At 40.9% G+C, this 24,274-nt stretch overlaps 1 protein-coding gene across 1 annotated transcript; it reads left to right on the top strand.

Moving 5' to 3' along the window:
* The first annotated feature begins 6,201 nt into the window (after nucleotides 1-6,201).
* prrx1b (paired related homeobox 1b) lies at nucleotides 6,202-23,308 on the top strand. The gene is made up of 5 exons (XM_069721810.1): nucleotides 6,202-6,925; nucleotides 12,802-12,977; nucleotides 17,471-17,652; nucleotides 21,129-21,194; nucleotides 22,556-23,308. Exons 1-5 carry the CDS (start codon nucleotides 6,679-6,681, stop codon nucleotides 22,686-22,688), a joined length of 804 nt encoding a protein of 267 aa, XP_069577911.1. The 5' UTR covers nucleotides 6,202-6,678; the 3' UTR covers nucleotides 22,689-23,308.
* Nucleotides 23,309-24,274: the final 966 nt, after the last annotated feature.

Genomic DNA, 24,274 nt, shown 5'->3' with positions numbered 1-24,274 from the left:
GCCGAAGAGAAAAACCAAAAGAAACCAAATCAACTTCTTTCTTTTCTTTTCTTTTCCTGAAAGTCTCTGAGCCATCTGGAGAAGCCGAGCTTCACCTCCGCATCAGCTGAACTCTGAACTCCCACCTCGGTGAGTCTGAGGAGCGGCAGGAAGCGGAGAGTCCGAGAGGCGCGTTTGGACGCCTTTTTTTGGAGCGATAAATTATGTTTAATATTTAATAACCATTATCCCAAACCTCCCGTCTGATTTAAGCATCTATTATTGCAGCCGAATTATAGTCATTCACCATAAAAAGCCTCCACTGGATTCAAAATGTACAAATCCGCTAAATAAATAGGAAATTCTGCACTTTAAACAAAAATATGAACGAAATTTTAACGGAGTTCGTTTAACGACACAATTGTTTTAATATTTTTGAAGGAAAAAAAATTGAGGGTAAAAATAAAACAAAAATCACCTTTTTAAAAAAAAAAAAAAAAAAAAAAAAAAAGTGAAATAGTTACATAGGCCTTTATTTCTATTTAAAGAAAGTTGATTTACCCTAACGATCAAATATGTGACCCCAAACGTAAGAAGACGGAGCAGCTCTCCCCCGGGTTGTGCTGATGAGCTGTAAAGAGCCCCGGTTGCGGTTCTCTGCTGGATTTCGGGGTTTTGTAATAATGAGTCAGCGCGGCTGAATTAATCTCACACGGCCACTTGCTCTGTAAACTCTCCGTGTTGTTTTAATCAGGAGCAGATTGGTGTTTTATGTCGGAGCACCACAGAACCGTTTACAGTCACAGCGGAGCAACAATAGAAACAACACGACGAGTCGTTAAAACGTGCGGAGGGACACAGACACACAACACACAACACACACAACACACAACACAACACACACAACACAACACAACACAACACAACACAACACAACACAACACAACACAACACACTCCCACAACGAGACACACGTCAACACACACATTAAACCATCACGTTTTAGTTTTATTATTGCGATATTTCAACTTTTTTAAAGAGGCTGTTTTTCAACTGCCTTCATTTTAATATTTATATTTGGTTTAATTTGATTAATTGTTTAATTAAGCACCTTAAATTCTGTTTAAGACTTTTATTTTATTTATTTTTTTTACCTCTGGGAGGGAATTAAATAAAAGTCAGACGTCAAAGTGCAACCAGAATAAATAGAAAGTGTTTTACTTTAAAAGCAGAGGTCTTAGATGTAGTGCCCTAAACAGATCCACGTAAAGGTAACAGCACCGTGAAAATATAAAGAGCTTTATTACATGTAAAAGTTCACTGAAGCAGAGCGACTTAATGAGCATTTTTTTACAACGTAAAATTCATTATTTCAGCTTTAGAGTCACTGAATTATTATGAGAACTGCCGTGTGTGACCTGTAATCATGCACGTGCTTCCTTTAGGTCATCATTTTATTAACTGCAAAAAACCGACTCTACAAAGCAACTCTGACTGTCTGGTGCTGTAAAAAAATTAAAAACAATATTGATCTATAAAAAGTGCATAAATATAAATATGAAATAATCAACCTCAAGATAGTATTAATTGCACGTTGCCCTGCACGTGCAGATTTATTTACATGTTTAAGAGATTATTATTTTTCTGCATGTTTAACGCGTCCTCAGCCCGCAGCAGGTCACGTGACCTCTGCGGTTGTTGTCTCGTGACGTGGTGCCTGCAATCAGCTCAGGGTCGTCTGAAGGAGAGACCTGCAGCGTGTCTGCAACATGCCCCCCCCCCCCCATCCGGATGTGGAGCGTCAACAAGGGGGGCATTTACTCCCCAATTAGGGAAATAAAACAGGACGCTGCTCCAATCAGCATGGGGGGGGGGGGGCGGTAAGGCGGCCCGGGACCGTCACCATCACCATCATCATCATCCTCAACACCGGGGGCCCAACACTGCACCGAGAAAACACATTAAGGCCAAGAAGGGACCTTTTATTTTAATTTGATTGACGGCTGGTATTTGTGGTATTTTCAAATTAAAATACCACAAAGTCCAAATCTTGCATTTAAAAGTGGAGGAAACTCCAGAAGATTGATCAGAATCAACATTTAGAGCGTGAAGCGGCATTTTAATGCAGCTGGAAGACTAGGAGCAGTTTTCACGTCACATTTTAGAAGATGTTCGTGTTTCATCAGATAAACGGAGAAAGTTGAGTTTGTTTTCGAGGAGCAGAAAGTTTGCAACTTTTGAAAGGAATTAAAAAAAAGAAAAGAAAAGGAGATGAGATGTTAAATGTAAAGTCTGAGTCTGCAGAAAGGATGTTTATTTACAAGTGTGCACGTGTCACACCTGCGTCCGTCCGTGTCTGCCGTGCACATGTATGTACAGTAAATACAGCCATAACTGATGTTTACGAGCAGCCTGAGTTTCGGAGACATCAGAAGAAATCAGTGCAGACGTCGTTAATCTCTGTCTGACGCTGATTTATGATTCTGCAGCTCGTCGTTATTTATTCGGACACAAATGAATCAAAACGTCTCCGATTCGCTCCAAACGTCACGTGTACGACTGAAGAGGCCCAAACCGAAGTCCAGCTGAGGGTTTAATTAATAGAAGATTAAAAAAAACAACACATGAAGACAGAAAGCTGCCGACCTCGTTAGTATTTAAACGTCACCTCGGAGGCCCGGTGGTTGTAGGTTTTTTTTGCTGCCACCCACCGTCTCCTCGAGCTGGACCCACGACAAACCCCAATTATCCCGGAGCAGGCCGGGAGTCCTGACGTGTGCAGTTTCACGACTCTGATCGGGTTCCACTTCAAACCGGGCCGAGCAGCTCGCGCTCATTTAGGATCTCTGCTGTTCAAAGCTGCATCAGAGACGAGGATCAGATTTATGATGCGCTTTACTGGAGTTAATACAGAGACTCAGACAGACCATCAAACACTTCAGTGAACTCTCCAGGAATTAAAATATGTCATGCTGCAGATCAGAAATACAACTCGGCCTCAGAACCATGTTTACATGTTGAAAGATGACACTTACATCATGCAATCTGACATCAAACCAATTCTTCTTACATATAAACACAGAAAAACAGCTGATGTTTCACTCCCACTTTGTTTTGAGTGATTTAATTCATTACATCAGCGTTTACTTTTTTTTAATATTAAATATGACACTACAGCTTCAACTTTTATCAGAAATAAGGCAGAATAACTGCAGATGTTGTTGTTTTTCAAAAAGTCTGCGAGTTTTATTTTGAAAATGTAAAGATTGAAATTTCTTGCAAATCAGTAAAAAAAGTGAAACTGAGTCCTTAATTTGAATACTGAGTTTACTACGAGACCGAACAGACACTCGAGACTCCGCCTCTGTTTCTGTTTTTCTTAATAAATATATTTTTTGAAAGATAATCGTGGACATTTGTTTGTTCATCTCCTGCAGAGCTTTTCTCAGTTTGATCCACATTCAGAGTTTCTAGATTTTAAGATGCTTGAATGAGAATGAACTTTTTTTCTTTTTATTATTTCGGTCTGTGTGTCTTTATTGATCTGTCTGCTGTCTCCGTAAAGATCTTTAAATCTGTTGGATGGAGGCTCCAACAACGAGGCCTTTCATTTCATCATCATGTGAACTCAGAAAAGAAGCCCAGATGTAATAACTGCAAATCAGAACTGGATTTCTGAGTCATTTGTAAAACCACTTTTTTGTGTTTCTCAGCTCCTTCCTGTGAACATCAGCGCAGCGGGACGCCGTTTGTTCTCCCTCTCCTCTCCGGAGATGTTTCCCGTCCGCCGCAGACAAACCGGAGGAACCGGGCGCGTTCACATGGAGCTCCGAACAAAGACGGAGACTCGGGGAGGCCCGCTTTCCCTTTTTTCTTTCTTTCTCTCTCTCTTTTTTTTTTTTTTTTTTTTTTTTTTGCCCTAGCTGGCACCAGAATGGACTTGTAGGCAGGAAAAGAGAATCTGGGGGGAAAACTAATGATGAAAAAGTCTACTCTATCCGTGTGCCTTCATTAAATACATGGAAAGAACCAGAGAGGCACATCTGGATTCAATCGGCGTCCCTTTGATGGCATCAAGTGTTCTTTTCCCAGATCAGGGGGCTGGAAGCTACGGGATGTCTATGGCAGCTCGGAGCCCGCAGTCGACTCCTGACATTTCAATGCATCCCCCCACGCCCCCGTCCACCTCCACCCCTCCCCCAACATCACCTCCACCGTCCCTCCAATTCCTTCATCCCTTCGCCTCCAACCTTTCCGACCGAACTAACCTGCAGCTCGTTTTGCATCTTCAGAGAAAAGCTGCTGAACTTTAAACACGACTTCCAGCAGAATAATTTATTTTTGAGGATTTCTTTCTTTTGAAACCTTTTTTATGACCTAAAGATTCAAACTAATTTCAGTAGTTTGCAAAAATCAGGCAAATATAAATATTTCAGATCAGTATTTTCTGCCCAGCATCTCGTCACAGCGTGTAAATACACCTCAGTCCACTAGAGGGCAGCGTGTCCGTGTCACGCTTTGTCTCAGCTGAAGGCGCAAAAAGCAACGGCACGTAATGGCCGGGGTCAAAGGTCATGTGACGAAGTACAAAAGTGACAAAATCCTAACAGAGTCTGGTTGAAACAAACTTTATCACCTCTCAGACTCGAGCTACGTTGTCGGGAAAAGTCGTGATTTACGCCTCCAACCTTCTTACTGCCTTTTCGTCACATGACCTCCATCCGCCCCTGCTGGACGTGCAGGTTCTTCACCAGACATATCAAACACACGCTTCCCTCTAGTGGACGTCCGGGTGTACGACACACTTTGGTTGCTCTCTCGTGTTTCTCATTTCTCTTCTTCTTCCATCTTTATCTGATTTAACACATATGAAAGTCATTCAAAAACTTCAGTCTCACATTATGTCCTTTATGTAAACACTATTTTGGATGTTAACTGTGAGAATAACGTTGTCGGTTGGGTTTCAGGACCGTTTTAGAACCCGTTGGAGGGGGCGGGGCGGTCCTGACGCTCCACCGGCTGTGATTGGCCGAGAAGTGAAGTACCTGACTCACCTGTGGGCGGATCCACCTGCTGCTGGATGAACGTCAGGTGAGCAGATAAAGGAAGTTTGAGGAGGATAAATGAAGTCGCATGTTGAAACACAGTGTGTGAAAAGTACCGGATGTCCGACATGCTCTGGCATGTGCTCTTCAGATGTATTGGATTGGGGTCAAAGGTCAAGGTGCATTTTTAATGACAAGGTCTCAGCTGGACGCATGCTGCATTGCACTGCTGCAGTCCTGATCTGATGCACTGCATGTTTCTATACTGTCAGTATGTTTTGCACCTATGCACTAAAAAATAGTGACTTTTATTACGCAAATTTGCAGCAATAGTTCCAAACAAGAAGAACAGCTGATCTGGTCACATGATGGCAGGTTAGAACACTGAAATCATTGTTTTGTGAATGTGGAGTTAAACCTGCGTTTCACTTTCATTCTCATACATTTTTATTAAATGCTTCTTTTTTTTTAAAAACCAAAACCAACAAAAACTAAAAACAAAAACAAATTTTTTTTTTTAAGCTGTTTAAATAGTTTCTACTTTTCTCTCTTTTTGGACTCCATGTTTTCTCTGTATTATTTTTAAAGTGTCTCACTGAGCACACACACACACACACACACACACACACACACACACACACACACACACACACACACACACACACACACACACACACACACACACACACACACACACACACACACACACACACACACACACACACACACACACACACACACACACACACACACACACAGGTTTGTTGATGGTGTTGATGTTGGTGCTTCTGCTGAGGAGGAGGAGGAGGTGAGGAAGAGGAGGGTGGGGGCCTGTGAAACGTCAGACACAGCATAAAGGCACTGCCACGTAATTACGGCGCTCCTATTAAGAGTGTGTTAGAGTGTGTGTTCAGAGAGAGAGAGGGAGGGAGGGAGGGAGAGAGAGAGAGAGAGAGAGAGAGAGGGAGGGAGGGAGCGAGAGAGAGAGAGAGAGAGAGAGAGAGAGGAGGGAGAGAGAGAGAGAGAGAGAGAGAGAGAGAGAGAGAGGGAGGGAGGGAGGGAGAGAGAGAGAGAGAGAGACTGGGGGCGCGGCAGGAATGTCCTGCCTCCTCGCGCCCTGCAGCCGCTGAGCAGTCTTTGCGCACCCACGGAGCTCTGCGCATCTGGTCGTCATCAGCAGCAGCAGCAGCAGCTCTTCCTGCTCAGATGTGACTCCGCCAGAGTGGGAAGACAACTTCTTCTTCTTCTTCTTCTTCTTCTTCTTTTTCTTCTTCTTCTCCTTCTTCTTCTTCTATGAGTCCTTAGAAAAAGCTCGCGAGAGAGTCTCGGTCAGGCAGCAGGACGCGCAGTGAGGCTCTGATGTTTGTTCCGTTTGTCGCGCGCCGCCGGATGGATTGGCTGTAAAAAACAACAACAACAACAACAACAAAAAGACTTGGGAGAACTGTGCTGAAGTTTTGTCTGAGCTGCCTCGCGGCTCACCCGGAGGTGGACATCTCGGAGCTGCCGGGTTTCTGCCGGTCTGCTGTGGACACGCGGCTCGTGCGCTCTGCATGCACGGATCTACTCGGCTCGCTCGTGATCCTTCTCCTTCTCCTTCTCCTTCTCCTTCTCCTTCTCCTCTCGTGTTTTCCGCTGCTCCCCAACTCTCGTCATGACTTCTAGCTATGCACATGTAATGGACCGGCAAGCTACGATAGGAAACCGCCTGGAGAGCCCGATCACGTCGAACCTGGACAACCTGCAGGCCAAAAAGAACTTCTCGGTCAGCCACCTGTTGGACCTGGAGGAGGCCGGGGAGATGGTCGGCAGCCAGGCGGACGAGGGCGTCGGGGAGGCGGGGAGGAGTATGCTGGAGTCCCCGGGGCTGACCAGCGGGAGCGACACGACCCAGCAGGAGAGTAAGTGAAGGGGGCCGAACCGAACCGAACCGAACCGAACCGGGACAGAACAGAGGAAACGACCTGCAAACCTTTTTTTCCTTCTTTTTGCCAGCTTGTATCTGTTTCGTGTGTTTTAGAGGGTGTGTGGATGAATTCTGGAAATCAATCAAACCTCAAACAGGCGTAGTCGTAACGACGCACTGAAAACTCAACTCATTTGTTTTCATTACGTTTGTGGCGCGTGTCCGCGTGCGGAGAGCCGCCGCCGCCGCGCGCGCACGGAAGGAATCCTTTAGTGAGTTTTGGCAATGCATCATCCCTGACGACCCCCAACCCCCCACCCCCACCCCGAAACCTCCAAACGGCCATTAATTCACCATTAACACTTTGATGTCTGGTGGTGTTGGTGGACATGGTCAGTGGAGGGAACCTGACGAGGCGAGCTCGCGCCTCATAAATCTCTGTCTCGTGACTGTTGACCTCCGCGAGGCCACAGTTTTTGATCTTTTGAATTTAAGAGAGGAAACTGATGATACTTTATTTTGAAAGTACTTTAAAGTGAGTTAGAGTTTAATGTGTATCTGCAAAAAATTATCACGAAATAATGATGAAAAAAAAAAGCCGCGTTTTTCCAGCCACCTCTCCTTCCTCCGCGCGGTGGGCGTAAACTGAGGCCGTGTTTGGTGATTCCTGAGGCGGGTACTGCTCTCTGAGCTGCTCGCTGACGACCCAACCTGAGAACCAGCCTTATTTCTCCAAACTTTTCTCTCAATTTAAATGTGCCATTGCGTGCAGGGAAGTCGAGTCTTAACTCGGATAAATCCCCGTGAAGAGAAGCTCGCGCTCTCCGCTGAGAGAGTAAATAAACTCCTTCCTCCTTCCTCCTCCTCCTCCTCCTCCTCTTCTTCTCAGAGGGCCATTTGCAGAAGTTGACAGAACCGTTATGGGCTTTAATGAGTGTTATTGTTATTTTTTTTAAAGGCTTTAAAAAAATGGCTGTGAGAACCGTTTGTGGAGGAAGTGGCGGGGTCACGCCGTTAATTCACGCTTATTTTCAGCCTGTCAAACACTTTCAGAGCACCGGAGCACGCTCATTTGTCACAATTAGCGCGCGTGCTCTCCTTCAGACAATTAAGGAATCAAATAACAGCATCTGATTGGATCTTTTTTTTTTTTTTTTTTAGTGGCGAGATGATTTGAACAAACAGCTGGAAAGGATTAATAAATCCGATTTGAAATGTGAGTCTGAGGAGAAACTTCACAAATAAGGACATATTGCAGTTTTTATTACTCAGCTAACATTTTATTTTCTACTTTTCTGACAGAAACATGAAAGCAGCAGAAGCCACAAACATTTAAAATCTATTTTTAAAAACCACTTCTGTGCCACACAGAAACTTTTTTTTAATGAGTCCATAAAATAAAATGTCATTTTAAAATAGTAAAAAGTGAAATTGTCTGCTGTTTTATGATTTGAGGAATCAGTGAGTGTTTCCCTGAATTAGTTGTGGCAGGAGGACTAATTGACTTTCACTGATAGCTGCTAATGAGATCAGTCTAATCACACGTGTTGACCACACTTGGAGCTGCAGAGCGATGCTGATGATGATGATGGTGATGATGATGATGGTGATGGTGATGATGGTGGTGGTGGTGGTGGTGGTTGGTGGCGGGCATGGCTTTGATTTGCTGTTTTAAATTTCACCCTGCAGCCTTAATTAAAAGCTTTTCGGGGGCCAAACCGCCGCTCAGTCACCGCGCGCGCTTCAAAGACACGAGCTCTCCGTGTTTGGATTTGATTTGGACGTTTATTCCCATTTTAAATAATACAAAAAAATAAATCAAAGTGAAAAGATTTGGAACCGTCGAGCAAAAAGGAAATGAAGAGAATTGTAATTGTTTTTAGAAACTATTTTAGATTTCTTTTTTAAAAGTAGGCAACAAAAACAGATTTATTTGAGTTCTTTACGCACAATTTTTCTCTTCAGTCTCACCTGCTTTGACAAATTTGTAGTGGTTAATAATAATAAATAAATAAAATAAGTACAACCTGATTTTATTTTGACATATAAGCTAAAAAAAAAACATTTTTTTTTTATTTTGGACTAAATTCCGTCTTAAAGTGACATTAAACCGTTAAAAACTGCTTCATTTCTTTCGGTTGTAACGTCATCAGTGTGGCGGGAGGACGACCGGAGCGCGTGCCGCTTTTTCTTCTTCGACCTGCAGCCGGTGAAGCGGCCGTTTTTACCGGGATGAAGTGCTGAGCTTCATCCGCCTTTAACGCCTCTGAACTCGGTCTGTTTTTTACTTCTTTACCGAACCGAGTTTAAACTGTGGAGCTGCTGCACGGATTTATGACAAAGATGGAAAATAAGAAGCAAAGGAGAGTCTGTTATTACTTCAAATACGTCCTCACAAACTCCACATGCTCCTTCCAGAATAATAATAACATTTAAAACGTCACATCTTTATGAGAAAACAAAGAAATCATTTTATTTTCAGCTAAAATAAGTGATTTTTTTTTTTTAGTGCTGAATTAAAGCAGCAAATTCAGAAGAAAAATCAACATAAACTTCCTGTAAACTTTAGAATTCGTCCATGTTTTGCAAATTTTACATTTTTCTTATAGAAAAACCTAAAAATAAGACAAACGTTGTATTTTGTATTTTATCGGTTTAATGTGTTGGTTTTGAGGCCGGGGGCCCCGGACCCCCACACGGGGGTCCCAGCATAAATCTGAGCGGTCACATGGAGATTAACTGGATCATAAAGAAGAAGAAGAAGAAGAAAGTAGTTTTCTTTTAGACCGGGTTAATTCATTTAACGTATTTAATCTATTTAAGATGAAGCTGATACACAAAAAAAACAAAGATCAAAACAAAACGAATGAACTGAGCAGAAAAACGTATTTAAAAGTTGAGATAAACTTCTACTTTCCTCAAGAGAAACTAACTGAACTCACTGTGTTTTTGTTTAATTAAAGGTCAAAGGTCAAAGACATTGAAGCAGCTTTTGTAACACCTGATATGAACGGGACCCCGAACGCATCAGGACTTTATTTAACGGACTAAAAGAAACCAGAATTAACACTAAAAGTACAAATTTCAAACCCGAGACTTTTGACTTTTGTCATCTTTAAAATATGAAATTTAACGTAAAATAGTTTAAATATTTGAGTTTTGTTTGCACATCTGCTCTGCTGGACATTTAATGCAGTGGTTTTCCAACCTCTGGGTCTGGATCCACGCAGAGGTCCTGAGATGAATGTGAAGGGTCGCAATGTTATTAAATTCACATTACAAGCATCTTTTATTAGTGCTGATTCAGCAGATCTGAAAAAAATACTTAAAATGAAACAATGAGAAGTAAACAGCTCGAAATACACATAAATCAGATAATATTTTATTTGAATATGTGAACAACTGAGAATCGTTGTTGTGTTTTTTACATTTTAAACCTGCAGATAATCAGTTTGTTTTCCTCTCAGCTGTCTTCTGATTGGCTGCAACTCAGAAGACATGTTGACGGGAAAACAAACAGGCAGCTGGATGACAGATTGTGTGTGTGTGTGTGTGTGTGTGTGTGTGTGTGTGTGTGTGTGTGTGTGTGTGTGTGTGTGTGTGTGTGTGTGTGTGTGTGTGTGGCGACAGTTTAATCTTTTAGCAGGAAATAAGTATTAATATCACCTGAGATCTGTCTTCCTTCATTTCACATCAGGTCTTCAAAAAAAAGTCTAAATTTAATGTTTAAAAACCTCGTGGAACCTCCATAAAATGTTCAGCTGTAACATGTTGAACAGGAAAAGTTCAATAAGAGATCACATAATTTTAAATTAAAATGTAAAACAATTAAAATAGTTATTCAGCTGAAAATGAAATCAAACGTCTGATTTTTGTAGATTTCTTTTACGTGTTAATGTTTCAGCTCTCAGCTCGTCCTCCACAGGTTCGGTAGATTATCTGAAACGATGAAGACCGTGAGATGTGACTGAAAACTCTGGAAAAGACTTAAAGTAAAAATATTTCTACTTTCAGATTTTTATTTTAAATAAACGAGGACGTTTCTCTGAAAAATGTGCAAATATTTGTCATTTTGCTTCGTCTAGAGACTCATTCATTTTAAATCTGTAAACATTTTTGTTTTCTCCGTACAGCATTTAGGCCCAATATATATTAATTTCATGTTATATTAAAAAATAAGAACTAAAAAGTAAACACAGCTGGAGGTGTGTTGATGCCGTATTTGTTGTCAAATTACAAATATTTTAAATCAGATCACATTTATGTAAAAATATTTGACATTATACGGTTTAAATTCTATCCAGCTGCCAAATCTCTTTTACAAAATATTATCAATTGTATAAAAGGTTGTAATGTTATTCACCGCCAGATTAATAACAATAAGGACACAAAATAAAAAACAAACAAATAGACTACTAGAATAAATAAATACATATTTATTGGCATCACTGAATGTTCGGTATGAAATCAGCCACAGCTTTGTTACATGGACATTTTTAAATGTGATAAATAAAGACATTTATTTTCAGAATCTCAAGTAAGTCGTAACTGTAGCTGCAAAAAAAAAAAAAAAGCCAGTATTTGTTAAACTGAGTTTTTTCAGGTGAAATACTGAATATTTGTACGTTTAACTGAGCAATAAAAATCAGTCAAGTTAAAAAAAAAAGTAAGACGTCACTTTTTAATCAAACTGCTCAAACTATAGAAAATAAATTAGAAATCAAAGTAGATTTTTCTTTAATTTAACAGATCACAACAAAAATATATTAAAGTTTAATAATTTTACTACAAACAGATTAACTTTCTCCTGTAAAGTACCAGGAAACTGTGTGTGTGTGTGTGTGTGTGTGTGTGTGTGTGTGTGTGTGTGTGTGTGTGTGTGTGTGTGTGTGTGTGTGTGTGTGTGTGTGTGTGTGTGTGTGTGTGAGAGTGTGTATGTGTGTCTGTGTGTGTGTGTGTGTTGTTTTGAGTATAAAGTCACCTTCACGAACAGCCTGTTTGTTTTCCTGTTGTCTGTCTGTCTGTTTGTTTGTTTGTTTGTTTGTTTGTGAGTCGTCCTTCTACAGCTTCACATTCAGGGATTATTTAAAAGTTAGTTCATTAAAATTTAAAAAATTTAAAAAAAAAATCATCTTTTAGTGTCATTTTGAAAAGTCACTGAGAACTTCCTGCAGAGAAACGATGTTTCAGACATTTTTCAAAGCTGTAAACACCAAAACATGTTGTTGTTTTTATTTTGGGTGAATCGGCCCTTTAACGCTGCACGACTTGTGACTTGTGCACATTTAATTAAACAGCCTTTAATTTGTAGTATATTGGAATAAAGACAGGAAATACATGAAGAGGAAGAAGGTTGTTTGTCTTTGAGGTTTTAGATGCAGATTAAATATTTTAGTTGCAGCTGTTATTTCACTATCAAATTATGATAATTCATATAAATATATGCTGATAAATAAAAGTTCTGTCTTTAAGGTTTCTCTCGGTGCAGCTGAGGTTTAGTTGTGAGGTTGAACTCCCAGTTTATGTGAAAACATGAAACAGCATCTTCTCACTGGACTCATGTAGGAGAGGGTTTGAAAAAAAAAAAATCTGCTTTTTAGGATTTGTGAGGCTTTAAAATAAGTTGCCAGAAACACATGAAATATTGCATTTTTTTTTTTTATATTTAAAGTTTGATACAGTTTTGAAGCTGCTGTGACTTTACAGCAAAAGTGTGCCACAAATATTTGAAGTTATTTTCCTTCTCTGCAGATTTTTTAAGCTGAAAAACTATTTTAAAAGATAAAAACTGTGACTTGGATCCAAGTCAGCGTGTTTTTTTATTTGACTTTCTGAGAGAAACTGAAACTATTCTGACTCGTCTTCCTGCAGACGAGCAGATGAACACGGAGGAGAAGAAGAAGAGGAAGCAGCGCCGGAACCGGACCACCTTCAACAGCAGCCAGCTGCAGGCGCTGGAGAGGGTGTTCGAGAGGACGCACTACCCCGACGCCTTCGTCAGGGAGGACCTGGCCCGCCGGGTCAACCTCACCGAGGCCCGAGTCCAGGTAGGAGAACCGAGAACCGTCACAACGGTCACGCTCGTCTCATCTAAACATCCTTCAAAACACATTCACACACTTTTATTTTGACATCGCCTCCTCCCCTTCAAAATAAGAGCGTTTTTTTTATCCTCTGATTTCTGGACGTCTGAGCAGTGATTTATTGACACCGGTTCGGCTCGGCTCAGCTCGGTTCAGCTCGGCTCAGCTCAGTTCAGCTCGGCTCGGCTCGGTTCAGCTCGGCTCGGTTCTGCAGCAGAACGAGGCCGCTGGAACCTTTTTCTTTTTTTTTTACAGCTCCGGGACACAAAACAAAGAGATTTAGAAAAACACTGAGATCCTTTGAGGAACGCTCAGATCTTAAAATGATTTATGATGAATGATCATTTCAGAGAGAAGCAGGAGTTTTGTTTTTTATGAGAAGAAGCAGCTTCAGATCATCTGAGAGCTCCTAAACTCACAGATTTAGTTCATAATCTGAATAATCTGTCTGGTTAACGTGTTCGGATCGAAGCAGCCGGTTAGAAGTTGTCACGTGACCTCTGCGATGGTTCCTGAAGTTCTGGAGGTCTGGAGGAGGACTGATGTGACCGGGTCACAGATCGTGTGCAGCTCGGTGGGACGCTGTGATTGGTCGGAGGAGTGATGTCACAAACACAGATCTTCAGTTTGTCTTTGAGATGTTCATAAAATTTCTGTATTAAAACTGAAAATTACACTGAATTTCTGTCAGGAAAAACACCCAAATACAAATGACGAAGTGTTTACGTCTTTAACCACAGAAACAAACGGGATAAATAACGTCAGCGTTAACGGTCCAACAGCACCACAAACTACAGTCTGTACAATAAAACAACGCGTCTCAATCTGACTGAACAACAGCTGATTATGATTCTTATAAAACGAAGATTTATTGCTGGACTGTTGTATTAAACTTTATTCTTCACCCGTCAGACGTTTTAATGTTTTAGCAGATTTACTGTAAATGTTTTTCTCTCAACCTCTGAATCAGTCGACTCAGTAAAAACTAGAGTTTTAATGTGCAAAAATAAACATCAATCAAAGCAGAATTAATGACAGATGGACTGATTTTAGGAAACTAAAACGCTGTTTTTACTTCGCTCTTCTCAGGATGTATTTAATGTTTGTTTTTGTGCTTAAAGACGGGAACACTTTGCCAGCATCAGGTTTCTATTTAACACAGTTCGCTGTCATTTTCAGAAAAGTTGGTGCAGAAACTATCGCAGCATTTCTGATTCTTCTGTTGGACTTCATGAACGAATCACGTTGGGACATGAAATCACTTCAGGAACCCAAATATTCACCTGCAACTTCAACAAGAATGAATTCCATATTTCAGATAAGATAAGATAAGATAAGATAAGATAAGATAAGAAGTAAGTAGACACTGCAAAACTATCAAGAGCAATAACCAAAATATAAAATGTAAAAATGCATAAAAATATTCAAACAAAAGATAAAATAACTTAAAAAAAAATTAAAAAAAATAGACTGCAGTTGAATTTTTACAAATAGAAATAAGCATTTATTTCTGGGATGTTGTGTTGAATTTTAGCCTTCATCTGTCACTTGTTTTAATATTTCTTCAATCTTAAATTCAACATCTCCAGTTTAATTCTTCGGTTGCACGTTACTTTTTTCTCATTTTTGCATTTCTGATCTGCAGGATGAGAAAATAACGTTTTCAAATGTGTCGATAGAAAATCATTATTTTGGGTTGAAAATCTGCCGGACGCTTCTAGTCTGTGTCTCTATTTACAGAAATATAAGTAGGAACAAAAAGCAGAGGAAAAAAATGGCCTGATTTACACTGCAAATTCATTGTTTTTCAAAAGCATGCAAGATGTGCAGCAGAGCAGCAAACGCAGGTGATCGTCGTCAAGGTAACGAGTCTCACACCTGGTGAGGCTGCAGGATTCCTCCTGTCAGTCAGATGAGCACTGAGGAGACGTTGTGGGAGAACGACCGCTCCATCCTCCGGTTGTTAAGGCAGCAACGCTCTGCTGCTTTTATCTGGATCTCTGGATGTTTGATGAATTTAGTTTCAGACGGCTGCTGATGAAAACAGGAGGTCGTTCCGGTGAAGGTCTCGGACGGTTGCCGGTGACGATTCTCTGACCAATCAGACGTCTGCAGTGTTTTAGTAGATATTTCTTTATTTGAGATGTTTACAGTTTAGTTTGTATCGATGAACTCTTCCCAGTTTTATTTGGAGCTTCGGGGAAGTGCAGCTTTAATCTCAACGAGTTTTACTACCAAAGTCAAGCAAAGTATGACAAGCATGATTTTTGATTACATCGAATATCTACTAGTCGCATATTTAACTCGGTTGACTTGTTGTTTTTTTAAATTGCAAAAGATTGAGGGCATGCTGGGAAATGGAAGGGGCGGAGCCAAGACGATCGGTTCTGCCAGAGGGAGAGATGGATTCATGTTGTTTTTGCACAAAAGTTACCGTAAAACTGTGATCAGCACGTCAGCATCATAACGAGTGAGAGGACGCCGCGGAAACACGAGACGGGTCGGCCGATGTCACAGTTTGATTGACAAGAATTTATATTTATAAAAAACAAAAATCATACAAAAGAATAGAAGAACAGGGCGTCTTCAAGTTTCCTCTGAGCTCGCAAAAAAAAAGAAGCAGGTACCAGGAACTAAGCACAACTTCTTCCTGATGGAAACGTGACCTGAAAGCAACCCAAGAAAAAGCTGGTGTAGTTTTTAAAAGCACACAGGCCTCATTTGAACTCACGAAATAATGAAACATCCAGTTTCCTGCAGGGTTATCACGCTTTAAAAAAAATAAAAATACAAATAAATCAGCGCTCTCTTCAAACGACACAATGAGCGTGTTTGTTCTGCGGGCGGAGAGGAAACGCTGATGTTGGAGCGAGAGCAGCAGCACATCTGTGATTAATGTGCAGCGCCGAGCGATGCAGAAATCCTTTGATAGATGAGACTCGGGGCTCATTCCTGAGGCCCGACGTCAGCGGACGGCGCTCGAATAATGGATCTGATTTCACAGCGAGGAACAACATTAGCACCCCCCAAGTCATCATCATCATCATCCTCTGTTTCGGGAGGAGGGGTGGAGGGGGCGGGGGGTGATGAGGTGGACTCTAGATGAAGGAGGTGTGGTTGTATGACATGACGGTTTAAAGGCTCTACAGAGACGTTTTGAGTTTATTCTTATTTTTATGCTCCTTTGTTCACGAATTCTTTCCAACGAGGAGAGAAAACTCAGTCGGGACCACAAACTGTTTATAAAAGAGTTTGGAGCTGCAATACCAGCGAGTGCCACTAGAGGTCGGCTCCAAAAAGCCTCCGGCTCCATAGACTCCCATTCAACTTCTCTCATCAAATCCAAAGTGAATAAAATGTGTCCATCAGTTATCTCGGTGTTGTTAGCTAAAGTCACTCCTTCTTCTTAGTTTTCTGGAGGTCCATCTGAAAATAATCCCTCATTCATTAGAAAAGAAGATTCAAGAAGACCTGTTTTTGGGGGCGTGTCTGTTTGATTGACAGGCCTGTGGTGCAGTCAGGTTACAGCTATCGGTGGGCGGGACGTAGTATCGTCAGGTTTCCAATCGGATCGGTCAGATCCACCGCTGGCTCCTCCCCCCAGCTCAGGTCCGAGGTCGTGGAAGTTCATGTGTTTTGGATGTTAAGTTAATATATTTAAATATTAGTCTAACTCAGATGATAGCCGACGTCTGAGGAAGATGTTGATCTTCCCAACGACTTCATGAGTTTCATTCACTAACAACTGAGACTGAGGTGCGTTTGAGAGCTCAGATGAAATTGGAATTTGGAGTCGAAACGTTTTTCAGTTTATTTGGCACCAAAATGTAAAACAGACGAACATTCAAAGCTTCTCTTTCATCTGTTAGAGGAAATTCAGTTTTTTTTTTTCCTGTTTTTACTTCAGAGTCACTGATTAAAAGGAGAAATATCAGGTTCTGTCAATGAAACAAAACTATTATTTTTCATTTTAATCTTATAGTTTTGCAGTTTTAATGACTGTTTTGGACAAATATTGTCTTTAATTTCTGTCTTTTAATTGGTTTTAATTCTGCCTCAACTTGGTGTGTTTAAAGGAGACGTATTAAAGAACAGACTTCACTCATGTTCTTCAGTGAAATGTGTAAAATCAACTTCATGTTTTTCTTTCTGTCATTTCAACAAATAGAAATTAGATCTCGAGAATCGTTTCTGACACTTTTACCTCCAAACTGTCTGTAATTTTGGAAACTTTAAAGCAGGTTTGAACACTCAGGGTCAGGTTTCATTTCACTGTTGTGTTCTCTGAGGTTCTCTGAGGTTCTCTGTGGTTCTCTGTGGTTCCTGGTTTGATTATTTTTCTGTGGTTCTCTGAGGTTCTCTGTGGTTCCTGGTTTGATTATTTTTCTGTGGTTCTCTGAGGTTCTCTGTGGTTCCTGGTTTGGTTATTTCATTTGTTGTGTTCTTTATGTTTCCAGGTTTGGTTCCAGAACCGGAGAGCTAAGTTCCGCCGGAACGAGCGGGCCATGCTGGCCAGTAAAAACGCCTCCCTGCTCAAGTCGTACTCCGGAGACGTGACGGCGGTGGAGCAGCCCATCGTGCCCCGCCCAGCGCCCCGCCCCAACGACTACCTGTCCTGGGGCAGCGCTGCCCCCTACAGGTAGAGACCGCTGACGTCACAGTCACATTACAGACACACTGACAGGTGGAGGTCGTCCTCTTATGAACTGCAGTCAGACGGAGAGAACATCATTTATTTGCATGTAAATGGAGAAAAAAGACTTCAGAAAGTGAATGAATTATGTTTTCAGTTTTTGATGTGCTTATAAATATTATAATGTTTGTATGTGAAGGAAAAAGAAGGATGAAAGAAATAGAGAATAAACTGAAGAAATTTGTTCAGGAAGATAAAAATAAGGAGAGGAGATGAGGAAAGAAGGAAAAGGAAACAGGAAGCAACAACTGAAGGAAAGAAAAGAGGAAAGAAAAAAGGGAGGAAGGAACGAAGAAATTCAAGAACTGAGACAAAAGACAGAAAACAAGAATAAACAGAGAAGAAAAGAGTTCAGGAAGAGAAAAATAAACAATGAAAGACTTAAAGAAAGAAGGAAAAGACTGAAGGAAAGAAAGAAAGGATGTAAATAAAGAGCTGGACAGGTGAAGAAATCAGAAAACCAAATAATTAAGACAGAAATGAATAAATGAGGAAAGAAATCAAGGATAGAAAGAGGAAAGGAAAGAAAAGAATCAACAGATAAAAAAAGGTAAATAAAGTAAGGAGAGAGAATTAAAGGAAGAAGGAAGGAAACAAGGAAAGAGTTGATATATAAAAAAAGGAAACCCAGAAGGTGAGAAATGAGTCGAGAAAGTAGAGAAACGACCAAAACAAGAAGGAAATGAAATGAAGGAAGACACAACATTTATTTTGAAAGTCAGAAAATAAAAAGTACTTTAATAAATACTGCAGGACTGCAGAGTCTCAACGCTGCTCTTCTCCCCTGCTGCAGAACATCACACACACACACACACACACACACACACACACACACACACACACACACACACACACACACACACACACACACACACACACACACACACACACACACACACACACACACACACACACACACACACACACACACACACACACACACACACACACACACACACACACACACACACACACACACACACACACACACACACACACACACACACACACACACACACACACACACACACACACACACACACACACACACACACACACACACACACACACACACACACACACACACACACACACACACACACACACACACACACACACACACACACACACACACACACACACACACACACACACACACACACACACACACACACACACACACACACACACACACACACACACACACACACACACACACACACACACACACACACACACACACACACACACACACACACACACACACACACACACACACACACACACACACACACACACACACACACACACACACACACACACACACACACACACACACACACACACACACACACACACACACACACTGCTGTGTTATTGTTTCATTTCCTCCACCTGCACATTCTCCTCATAGCTGCTCTGAGAGTTTTCATCTCCTCTGATCCACCTGAACTCAGCCTGACTCAGGGAGGCGGCGGCATGTCGGAGCTCCGCCCCCCAGGACAGTGACATCACACCTCTTCATCAACAAATCTTCTGAGAAAAGACTCAAAACCAGCAAACAAACACGTTTGTGTAAATCTTGTAACAAAAAAAATGTTTCAATAGATCGGCGTCAGCTCAGAAAAATGATGATTCAGCATCATCCAGAGATCAGAAATCTTACCAGGAAATCACTTTGGTCAACCAAAGTATTTGATGTTCACTGAACCTATAAGTATCAAAAGTCATATATATATTAAATTTCGAGTGTTAAAAGTAGATGTTCTTAAAAAAGTTGAAGCTGCTGCATTTGTGTGCATTTTTACTGCTGTAGTTATTTATATTTGTGTGCATTTTTAAAGTATGTCTCTAAAAAGTCAACAAATTTAGAAAAATAATGTGTTTTCCACCGAATCAAAGTCGATTTTTAAACAGTTTATTCATCTTAAAATGTAGATTTGTTTTCTAAGTCCATAAACGAACATTTAAACCTGCGGTTTATCGGAAAAATTCCGATTTAAAATCCCCACATCTGGAGAAACATGGTGTTTACTGGACAGGAAGTGGATGAAAAACTGGAATCTTTCACACAATCTGATTGGCTGACGGCTTCATTCACAACGATGATAAAGAACACAGCCGGATATTTTTGAGTTTTGTGTGGAAGTCCTGATAAAAACAGCAGTTAGAAAACTATATTGACCTGTGAATAAACCGCTCCATCCATGTGTGAAGTTTTATATATATATATTTTATATATAAAACTATATATATAAAAAATATATATATATAAATATATATATACGTTGCTGGTTTTGATCTTTTCATGGGATTTATTGAAAAATGAGGAAAATAAAACTGTAAAACAGTGAATCCATCAGTTTTCATCCATTTACTGTGTTCTGTCTGACCTGCAGACGTTCCTGAAGATCCTCTCCAACCAGCTGACTTTCATTTTCTCTGTCTTCAACTAATCTCGCTTTGATGTCTTCAGTCGGAGACATTTTTCTGCTTCGCTGTGTGACGAGCTGAAACTGAGGCTGGGAAGAGTTTTTTTAAAAAAAATTTTTACTGCTGAGTTTGTGAGAAAACTTCTTATTCACAGAAGTCCATTAAAAAAAAATCACACGTTTTGTCCTGAATGAAAGTAGAATTTAAATGGAAAGACAATTTAAAAAAAAAAAAACATTTTTGAGGAAATAACTGTAGCAACGACGAGGATAAGTTACCGTTGGACAAACTTTTATTTTGAAATGCACGACTTTTATTTGGAAAAACAGGAGCTTTAGTCCAAAAATTTGGACCAGAATCTTTTTTTTTGGTGTGCATTGAAACTCTTTTGTGAAAATTGATCCAAAGTCACCACCAAATATCAGAGGTTTGATCTGAGTGACATTTTTCTGTCATCACCGCCGCGTTTACGATTTTTAATCTTCTGCTTTTCACCACAAACATCAAACCTGTCTGACTTTCTCTTTTTTTTCTGTCTCTGCTCTCTTCCTCCGCTGCATGTTTCACCATCTCACTACACACTAATTGTGTTGAATGAAAACAGCCATGTCCTCACCCTCCGTCGGGGGAGGGGGGGAGGGGGGTGGTGGTAAGGGGCGGGGCCAGATCCTGTGACCCTCCTGACGAGGTGATAATGTGAAAACAAACCGTATTAAATCCACCGTTGACCCCTGTGACCTGCCACACACACACACACACACACACACACACACACACACACACACACACACACACACACACACACACACACACACACACACACACACACACACAGCTCTACTGGGCAACATTTTTTGTGCCTCTGTTGGTCGTGATTCACAGTAAATCCTCCGTTACGAGATCAAATGTGAGAGCAAAAACATCTTTTCTTTATTTTGCTTGATCTTCTGTGTGCTGCTAACGTTTTATTATCTACATTATCCCCCAAGCTGGTACCCGATGGCGGAGGGGGGGCCGGTGCGAGTGCCACAGAAAATGCTGCCCTCAGAGAACAAGTACGCCTCCACTTTACTACATCCACTTCTCCCTCCGGTTGCCTGTAAAGGAGCAGTTCGCTGTTTCTGCACGTTCCTCTCAGTTTTACTTTTTGCATATTTTTCTATTTTTGAAGCATCAAGTGAGAGTGTCAGACTTCCCTCCTTCTCTCTCTCCTCCAGGCAGCATTTGGTTTCTGTTCTTCTAATTATCTCAAATCAATGTGCAGCGTTTAAAACCTGCACGAGTCAGCAGATAATCAGTCGGCATCACATCTGCTTTTATTTCCGTAAAGGTAACGAAGTGCAGCCGTGAATGCAGCGCAGGCTGCCGGAGCACCACGATCACCTGATTCACACCAGCACACTGAAAACACAGCGAGGTTCATTTAAAGAAAGTCATCTAAAAGAACTCAAGAAGAAGAAAACCAAAATACCAATGATCAATCACTGAATAAAAGTAAAACAAAATGTCTTTTATAAAAATCCAAAACATTTTGTCCTGTTTTCTGTCTGAAGACGAACCTGTAAGAAAAAAATAAAAGCAGACGTGATGACTATCAAAATAAAATACATTCTGCAGATCGACTAAAAGCAAAAAGCTGCAGTTTGTTTCCTGTTATTTAAGATATTTTGGTAAAAAAACAAACAGAGACAAGCAAATAATTTCCAGCACAAAGAGAAAGTTTAAGAAAAGTCAAAATAAGGGAAAAAGACAAGAAAAAAACTCTATATTCTTTTATTTGATCTGTTGAAGATTCAGTTTTGACCTCAGAAACAAAAAATCTTAGTGAGTGAAAACTGTGATCTCGCTGAGCTCTGTGGGTTTTTTCTGCTTCATTCTGACATTTGTTTTAGATTATTCATTAAACTGCTGAAGAACTCTGAGCTCAGAAGATACCAGCGGAGCGTTCAGCTTCTTGGCGGCTGCAGACTCTAAAAAAAATATTCATGTTTGACTGTCAGATTTTACTCTGAACTGTCACTCATAAACAGATTAGAGGTATTTTCTTCTCTGAAGTTACAGATGAAAAACGTTGAAGTTGATATATTTGATCATGTTCATCCTCAAACTGCAGCCGGATGACCATCTGACCTGAAAATGAACTTTTTCTGTTTAAATTATGGAGAATTCACATTATAATATATTATATATATATAATATAATATAATATAATATAATTACAGGAGGATTTTAGTAAAGTTGATGTCGTGCAGAAACGTTGGAAATGTTCCTTTACAGATTTAACTTCATTTTAGTTTGAATCTGTTTTCACGTATTTCCACGGCTGCTGCTCACGCTCAGCTCTCTGCTGCAGGTGATGTAACCCTCTCCTCCTCCTCCTCCTCCTCCTCCTCCTCTCCCTCCTCTCGTCTCTCAGCGCCATGGCAACCTACCCGCCCACCTGCTCCAACACCAACACGTCCCAGGGAATGAACATGGCCAACAGCATCGCCAACCTGCGGCTCAAAGCCAAGGAGTACAGCTTGAACCAGGTGCCCACGGTCAACTGAGGGGAGGAGGAGGAGGAGGAGGAGGAGGAGGAGGAGAGAGGGGGGAGGGAGGGGACCCCCGCAGACGGGACGCCGTCTCCGGGACAACATCATCTCACCTGGGCCGTCCCGGAGCAGCTGCCATGCTGCGCCGCTCCCACCCGTCTTCAGAATGTCGGACAGCGACGGCAGGACTTTCTCTCTTTTTTTTTTGGGACGTGTCGCTGAATATCTGCGTCGTTTTACATTTCGTGACTGAATCGGAGGGTTTGTTCTTCACGGAGACTCGAACACGGACGACGTGGAACCGCCCCCACCCCCTTTTTATTTTACTTTTTTTTCCTGTGGTGTTGGATAAAATTACACCAAAACTGGGATCAACTCCTTCCTTTGTTGTTTTTTTTGTTTTTTTTTTACAACAAACCGACTTCCTCTGACATTTATCCAATTTTTTTTTTCAAAACGATATTTTTGATTTCTTCCCATGTTATACCACTGACAAGCAAACATTTTCAACGCGTTTTGATTTTCATGTAATAGTCCAATATAAAGGAGAGGCTAATGTATTTCTGAATCCAAAAATCAGTAGATAATTTCCTATGATATCCTTTATTTGTAACAGAACTTGTATATTAAATAAAAAATGCCTTTCAAGCAATGCAAATGGCACGGTGTCCAACTCAACCGCTCTTTAAGATTTGTAACTCCGTACAACATAAATATGATTCCTGCAGCGCCGTCAGACTTAAATCATGCTGCAGAAACTAGAAGTAAGAAGTCTGTTTATAGCAGAGACCATTTGGAAAGCAAAACTGATCCCGGAGCTCGTGCACGCTCCATAAAAGAGAGATTTATGACCCGAGAACAGAATCTCCTTCACGCAAACCTCAAGCTGTTCCTGCTTTGTGTGTTTTTCCCTGATTACCACAACCTGAAATTTCCATCTTAAAAACAGGATATTTATGAGCAGGGAAATCCTCTCCTTAATACGGAGGGCCCCGGGGCCTCGTTTAACTCGGCGGCTGTCGTACAAGGTGTTTCTTCTCCGTGGCCCCTCGTAACCTTCACCGTCAACAAACACATGTCGACACTCGTCCTCGGACGGCGCGCTCTGGCCGTAAAAAAAAAAAGAGAGAGAGGAGAGGGGGGGGGGGGTCGAATGAAACCGAAGCCGATGAGGTAGTGTTTCAATTTTTGCAAGATTTTGAGGGAAAAGTGCTTAAAAAAGGAGCCGGAAATGTTATTCTCAGACATTTATTATTTACAAGTCACAAAAACCCACAAAATGCCTGATTTACTTTTTTTTTTTTTTTTTCACCAAACTCCTTTGAAAAACTCTGACATTAAAATTTGTGTTGAGGCTACATATATTTATAACTTTTTGTGAAACATATTCCTAATTTATTTTACTAGTTCGGAGTCTTCTGCTAAATTCGGCATAAAAGCAACACATTTAATATCATTTATTTCAGCAAAAATTGAAGTTTAAAGTTGTTTGTGTTGCTTGCTTCCTGTTCTCAGTGTTTTCTCCTCCTATTATAACACTTTTACTTCATTACAGAGTGTTTCCACTTTACCCTCACAGTTGGAGATAACTTTGCAAATTA

The sequence above is a fragment of the Brachyistius frenatus genome, unplaced genomic scaffold (assembly GCF_029030835.1).
Source record: "Brachyistius frenatus isolate BFR_SWC_R1_liver_20210118 unplaced genomic scaffold, ASM2903083v1 Contig_273, whole genome shotgun sequence".
NCBI lineage: Eukaryota > Metazoa > Chordata > Actinopteri > Embiotocidae > Brachyistius > Brachyistius frenatus.
Note: the sequence above shows the minus strand (reverse complement) of the source record. Positions and strands in the feature narration are given on the sequence as shown.